Raw genomic sequence first — 7,169 nt, 5'->3', positions numbered from 1 at the left:
TGGTTCAGAAATTAGACATTTATTTTAAACAGACTTCACATACAATAAATAAATTAAATTGCAATATTTAACACATTTTTTATTATCTTGGACTGATTTTGCGTTTGTCACACAACAGAGCACGGTCCATAAAGTGTCACCAATTGCACGAAACTATACCTAGTAATGTTCTTTGACAGAGGTACACAAAAACTTTAATTTTCACAAATAACATGAAGACTGAAGAATGCCGTTATTATGCCTAAACAGAAAAGGCTGATGAAATGACAATACTCATGTATGACTGAGGACCCTGTGTGGATGCCGGTGATCACTGTGCGGTCAGGCGTGGGACACAGGCAGAGAGGTCATAGTGTGTGCCGGCAGCATAGGTTGAAACATAGACGGAGGGGAGTGAACTGAAAAGAGATAAAGTATGTAAAGGTGCATTGTAAAACATTATGGAACAAATGGGGCAGGAGATTTTCTACAGCAATATTTTCTTAATAATAATCTGACAATATGCAAATGTAAAATCTTTGATTTACACATGTAGGAACATCTATGTATTTAACATAAATTATATTTCAAAGTTCATGTCATGTAGGAAAAAGGGTCATAATGTCACATGTCAACTGTATATTTTGTAAATATTACGTTTATCTTACTGATGATTGTTGTACACTGACAGCGTGTGTTTTGTGTATTTTCCTTATGATTATTTGGTAATCCTTATCAGGATTAAACATATATGCAAATGAATAAGGTATATGTTAATTAAGGATTCACTTTAGCAAATCTTGCTTTTGAATTTTCACAGAGACTACACTAACACACGCTCCTGCATTTATGCTCAAATCTGGCTCAATTAATTTACTTGCCCCAGTGTGGCACTAGTCTACAATGGTAAAAGGTAAAGTGCTCACTGTCTATGAAGGAGTGCAGTGCTGAGATCATTGACCCCTCCGGGCCACCGTAGGTGGTGTACTGCAGCTCCTCTGGGGTGGGAGTGGGCTGAGACAGGCGGCTGGGTGGCAGTGAGGTCAGTGCGGTGCTCGACGAGTGGTTCGGGCTCACATGCTTTTTGTGGCGCGCTCTGCAATTCTGGAACCAGACCTAAAGAAATAAGATTAATTTACAACAAACACACACAAACAATTCATAATGCAAGGATCGCTTATGTTTCATTTTTGTTTATAATAGATGTACTGAAAAATTTGAATTTGAACATGATGAACCAAACCTTGCTTTTATGGCACTTTTATGCTTTGCTCACATTTTAAAATATGGAGCTTTGTTTGATTTGAATTTTTTTTCTCTCAAATGAATATAAAATTGTCAAATACTGTACATGCATATTAATATATATCTATATATCAGTATGTAACTCTTTTGCACCAATAGTATTTGATGTTACATTTTTTATTTAATTGAAACAGATTCTTGGATAAATAATGAATGAAAGTGTGTGCCGACCTGTATGACTCTTCTGCTGAGGCCGGTCTGCTCCGCGAGCTTCTGCAGCGTCTGAGCATCTGGGTTGTTGTCCTGAGCAAACTGGGCCTGCATCACCTGCACACACACATACAAATATCAGATACACTGGGAAGTGCAATGATCTGTCTACTCTAAATAAAATGTGTATACTCTATATATATATATATATATATATATATATATATATATATATATATATATATATATATATATATATATATATATATGGTTTTTTTTTGTCTGCTGAAGTTAATAACCTTTAGAATGATAACGCACCTAATTATCTAATTTTTCATGAGATACACCAGAACAATAATAAATGACAGCATTTTACTGCTGTTATTTAATTAATCTCATGTTTTACCTGCAGCTGGTCTGCAGTGAAGCTTGTGCGAGCCCTTTTTGAGGGTTTGGGTTGGTTTAGCTCTTGTTCAGTCGGCACTGCTCCCTCCATATTCACACTGCTTCCTGTAAAAACAATATTTTGTTAGAATCAGAACAGGTTTTATTGTCATTGTCAGTGAACAACATTCAAAAAGTAGGAACTCACTTCAGTGGTAAAACGTCAAATTATGACAGTTTTGTTGGAATATTTAAAGGCTTCTTAACACTGACTTGGCCTTTTTTGTTATGGCCCTACTTTGTTGCAAACTAAAATCTAGTGCGGCTTACCATTATATTATTATAAGATAACATAAAATCAGAATATTTCTGTGCAGTTTCCAGATTTAAATTGTGATCTCCACCTCCAACTAAGCGACATATTTTGGCTTTTTTTTGTTTTTGTTTTTGTTTTGTTTTTTGTTTTATTGCAGGTGCATTCAGTGGCCCTCGGTTGTTTCACCTTTCTCCACGGCCCGCTTGAGGTTGTCCAACATGCAGTCATAGTGCACGCGACAGAGCACCTTTTCCTCCACGAGCGCAAACTCCTCTCCCGTGGACAGTTGTCTTTTGCAGGAGAAGCACGCAAAACACGCCAGGTGGTACACGTTGCCCTTGGCTCGGCGGACCCAGTCCGTAGCGTGGATGTTCCGGCCGCAGCATGCACACCACGTGCCATACCTTCTACAATTAACAGCAAAAAATAAAGTTCAGTTTTGTTCAGGCTCTTTTTCTTTTTTCTCACTCTCACTCTCTTCTCTACGATAAAATTGAGTGAGAGACTAAGTAAGAATGTACTACGTAAATAATTCTATTATTACGCGTCGAATAAATGGTGCTATATTAGATAATAATAATAATAATAATAATAATAATAATAATAATAATAATAATAATAATAATAATAATAATAATAATAATAATAATAATAATAATAATAATAATAATAATAAACTTGATTGTCTTGTTCCATGATCGTTCCGCGCGTACCTGAAGTAATCCAGTTTACAGAAGACCTCTTTCTCTTTGATGTAGCAGCTGCTGTGGCTGCCAAGTGAAGTTTGGCACACGCTGCAGGAGAGACAGCGCACGTGCCAGCACAAGTCGTTCACCTACAGCCAAGAAGAAGAAACCACAAGAAGGTGAGTAACTGGCATCTCCGAGGGCCTTTACTATAAAAACTAAAATCGTCTATATAAAAAAAATCATCACAGGAAAGAAATTAAATACATTTACCTTAAGCAAATATTTATCCACTATTTCTTCGTTGCAGCTCGCGCACACGGTCCTGCCCAAAAGAGGGGCAGAAGTCATGGCCTGAAGGGATGACGCGTCTTCATCCAAAACTTCCAGAGGAGCGCCCTGAGAAGGAGAGCTCTGGTGAGAGCCACGCACCCAACATGACACCAAACTCTAAAATCTTGATATTAAGAAGTAATTTTCATTTCATTCAGTTGGCCCGATTTAATGGTTTTGAAACTAAGTTGGTTAAATGTTACGATCACCCGCGCTTAGGCCATTAGATGACATGGACATTCAATTGACCAACGTGGCCAGAACAAGCAAAACAAACAAAACATTTTAGTGACTAGACCTATCATTTGCAGAAAAATATAAACTCTCGCTTGTAGTGGTTGAAAAGTACACTAAAATAAATGACAAATGCAACGCCCGAGATGATGTTTGTGGCAAAACAACAGCCTTTGGAGAAAACGTGTCCCATTGACATCCTTTACACTCAATTATTAGAAAAAAGAGAAAAAAAAAAGTTAAACACCAAAAGCCAAATTCCGTGTTACTTTTTTGTCAGGTTATAAAAGTTTAGTCCGTTTTTGGCGCGTACCATGATGTCTCCCTCTTGTGCGCACTTGGCCAGCAGGTCCTCTCCGCCTTTGCAGTCCTCGCACATGACGCTCGGTGGGTCAGACTGTCGCAGCCGCCTTAAATGCCCCCTGCTCCGTCCCATAAATATCATGCCTTTCACTTTTCACCATGACAACGCCGGCGATTACCAAAATGACATTTAAAAGAGAAGTAGTCATTACGCACACAAACAGACAACACTTGAACTCATACTTATCCTATGTGCATTATGTCCTCGACTTGTGTGATTCAGCAACACGCCAATTTCACCTGTCAATCAAACACAGCGCGACGTCTCTGGGAAAAAAGGCATTGATTTATTTAATAACACCAATTAAAAGGGCTAAGTTCGCCACAAACGTCTTCCCGGGGCAAAGCAAAAGGTGAAGAGGTCTTATTAACTACTTGAGTTTTAATTGCAGAATCCAAGGGGGAGTGCATTGCTTCAAATTGTGAAAATACCCAGAAGTCAGCTTGCCACTCTGATTTTTATTGGCAGGACAATTTGCCCTTTGGTTATATTAAAGATCCAGCCTAGACATAAGCTCCTGACTGGCGCTCACAGGAAAGTCTTACCTCCTCGGTGGACAAAATAGTCTCGTTTTCATTCGGGCTAACAGTGCAACATTCAACTTTCACTTCGTTTTTCCAGCGCATTTCTATATTCCAGATTACGTAAAAGCTCCCCAAAAGTTGCGTTCAAGGACAGTCAGATTCTCTAGAACTCCTCTGCTCTGTTTGGCAGCGACTGTGACTTAAGATGTGCCAGTGGGTGGATCATAAATTCACATTTTTCAGACTTTTTTAGCCGCGCCTCCTCTGGGACTAAAGCTGCATGTGTGGTTTCTTCATGGCGTTAAACAGAGTAAATCCCATGGCAGGTCAGTCCACCCTGATGTGCACAATGAAGCAGGGCAGCAGGACGCTTCATAATGGGTCAGAACGTGTGATCTGTGTAATGGCAGCTGTCAGTCTGTCACTGACACACAATCAATGACACACACATTGTACAATAACTGTTTATATGGGACAATGGTCCATAATGACCCCCACAGCTATTACTGCAATTAGACCTGTTGCTGTCAGCAGTTTGTCTAAAACAGTCTGCTGTGTTAAAGCACTGTGTAATAATCTTATAATACAGAATATCAAAGCCATGGCACGGAGAGAATTTTATATTTCATAGAATTTTATATTTAATTTCAGTCTGCATCATAAAGTGCACAGATGCCCTTTGTTTTGTGTCTGAGTGATAATCTTTACATTTGTTAAAAATACATCTCAATAAAGAAAAACGTTTCACCTCAATATGACACACTGAAGTTATGTTGATGCACAAATAGTTTTTATTAGTTATTTTTGTACTTTCTAATACAAAATTGGGAGTTGAGGCAGATACACTTGTCTATTACTTGTAGTGCGCGTGGTGTCCGATGCCATCACCTGTATTATTCAGTGGAGTTGGTTCACAGGGTTATGAATAATATGCACTTTTCCTATATAAAGGCCATGTGGATATTTTAATGAAAAATAATAGAAAACGTATATAAAAATGAGATATTTTTATCACAAATACTTCAGATTATAGCACGTGATGATGGTATACTCCCTGATGGAAAGAACTTGAGAAAGGATGAAATATATTCAAAGTCCACAAAAACATAACTCGATTATTTACCTCATTGACTGGGCCCATGAACTTCCTTTATATTACAACAAAAAAAAAATTCAGTTTTAAGATGAATTATATTACCCACGCCCCATTTCTTTTAAATACATATATGATAAATACATCAAAAATGTTGGGATGTCACCTGAAACCCAAAAATTGTAAAACAAAAAAAGAAATGTAAGGAACAACAGCTGCCCTAGTATTATACATAATACATGAAACAACACAAAAGTTTTATGCACATTATGCCAACTTGAAGTTGATATTTTTATCAGTCATGCACACACTATACAGAGGACCACAAAGTGGGATGCACATTACACATGTTTTTTTTAAACTTTGTGATTGTTGAAATGGAAAGCTCTCTCCCTCTCGAGTAGACCCGGTACTCTACTGCTCAGTGCTCATCCACCCTTGAGGTAAAGAAAGGACTTCTCTCTGTTCCTTTGCTGTGGGATTACAGACTTGCACCAGCATGAGTGTGTCTGCCTATCGCCCTATCACAGAGGCACAGAGGAGGTAGCGTGCCTGCATCTCTGCATCCTGTCCCACCTGGTCCACATGAATGGGCCTTATCAGCCCACACATCACAAACATCAGGTACAACCACAGTCTGTGCACAAGACCAGTGCCCCCCATATCCTCCAAAACAAAAACTGTTTCCCAGTCCCTGGACACTTTTTGAGTTAGTTTAACCTCAACAAAAAGGTCACGTGTGAAGGTCAAATGTAAAAGCACAAAGTGTATATAGATGAACTGTTATGAAACTCAAACATCAGGAGTTAGAGCAGAACTCACTGACTCTGTTATCTGTGAAACCCATATAACTGCTGAAATATTGTATCTCTCTGTGATCAGTAGCCAGCAGATGTTAGGAGGGATCGCAATCTGAGTGCAACTGTTTTAAATGTTTTTTGTTGACATGGTTGACTTCTCAAATGTTTGCTGTGATGTGGACCAGACCATAACACTGTCTGATCTGATACGGCTTTTCACTGCTTTAAATCTGTCAGCCCGTCTGCTGTGTGTGGGATCCACTTGTCGTGTAAATGACTTAACGCACTGATAAAAAACATGAGCTGAGTTTGTATCAGTCCCAGGCTTGGATAATTGGAAACGAGGTTTGAAAGGATATGATGTATTTATTTATGATGTATTTAAAATATATGCAAAATATTTGTGTGTATTTATATTTATATTTATATTTATATTTATATTTATATTTATATTTATATTTATATTTATATTTATATTTATATTTTTGCAAACAATGAACACACATAGTATTGAGGTCACCAAAATTCAAATACCACTTGTGCAGCTATGTACTGTGGTATGTTGAAAAGTTTGTGCATACTTCTAAAATGCAGTAAGAACAAGGAGCACAAACCAGGGCACAAACAAAGTAGAGTTCTCAAGGAGAAGAATCTCTTAATCTGACACTTCCCCATAGACCTTTGTCTTCTTCATGTCTCGAACTACTCATTTATTTCATTGAAATCAGCCCAAATTGGGGTGGTTTACAATTGACACAACGAGTTTGGCATGACCTTTTCTCCTTGCTGTAAATGGGCACTTATTGAATCTGAAGGGGGAGGTGGGGTGCTGGTGGTGTTGAGGGGGAGGGTGGGGGGAGTGGGTGAAATCACAGCAGTGAAAATGGCAGAGCAGAGTGAAAGAGCGGCCTGATTGCATTGGGACGGCCTGCAAGGGGAGCAGCGTGCGCAGCTCCAATCAGAGCCACATAAGGAAAAAGTGCTCTTATCAAGCAGTAATG

The 7,169-nt window shown here is 38.5% G+C and overlaps 1 protein-coding gene across 3 annotated transcripts; it reads right to left on the bottom strand.

Annotated features, from left to right (window-relative positions):
* Positions 1 to 11: 11 nt before the first annotated feature.
* LOC117369762 (LIM/homeobox protein Lhx8) lies at positions 12 to 4,480 on the bottom strand. 3 transcript variants are annotated; one of them, XM_055221391.1, is made up of 10 exons: positions 4,297 to 4,480; positions 4,261 to 4,265; positions 3,701 to 3,770; positions 3,094 to 3,219; positions 2,848 to 2,969; positions 2,321 to 2,541; positions 1,841 to 1,944; positions 1,456 to 1,551; positions 906 to 1,095; positions 12 to 398 (listed from the first exon to the last, which is right to left on the bottom strand). In XM_055221391.1, the coding sequence occupies exons 1-10, from the start codon at positions 4,375 to 4,377 to the stop codon at positions 322 to 324; spliced, it is 1,092 nt and encodes a 363-aa protein (XP_055077366.1). In that variant the 5' UTR covers positions 4,378 to 4,480; the 3' UTR covers positions 12 to 321. The 3 variants fall into 3 exon arrangements, with proteins under 3 accessions (XP_055077366.1, XP_033820988.1, XP_033820987.1); XM_033965096.2 differs by lacking the exon at positions 4,261 to 4,265 and having other exon boundaries at positions 164 to 398; positions 3,701 to 4,017; positions 4,297 to 4,434; XM_033965097.2 differs by lacking the exons at positions 3,701 to 3,770; positions 4,261 to 4,265.
* Between the last annotated feature and the right edge of the window lie 2,689 nt (positions 4,481 to 7,169).

The sequence above is a fragment of the Periophthalmus magnuspinnatus genome, chromosome 4 (genome assembly GCF_009829125.3).
Source record: "Periophthalmus magnuspinnatus isolate fPerMag1 chromosome 4, fPerMag1.2.pri, whole genome shotgun sequence".
NCBI lineage: Eukaryota > Metazoa > Chordata > Actinopteri > Gobiiformes > Gobiidae > Periophthalmus > Periophthalmus magnuspinnatus.
Note: the sequence above shows the minus strand (reverse complement) of the source record. Positions and strands in the feature narration are given on the sequence as shown.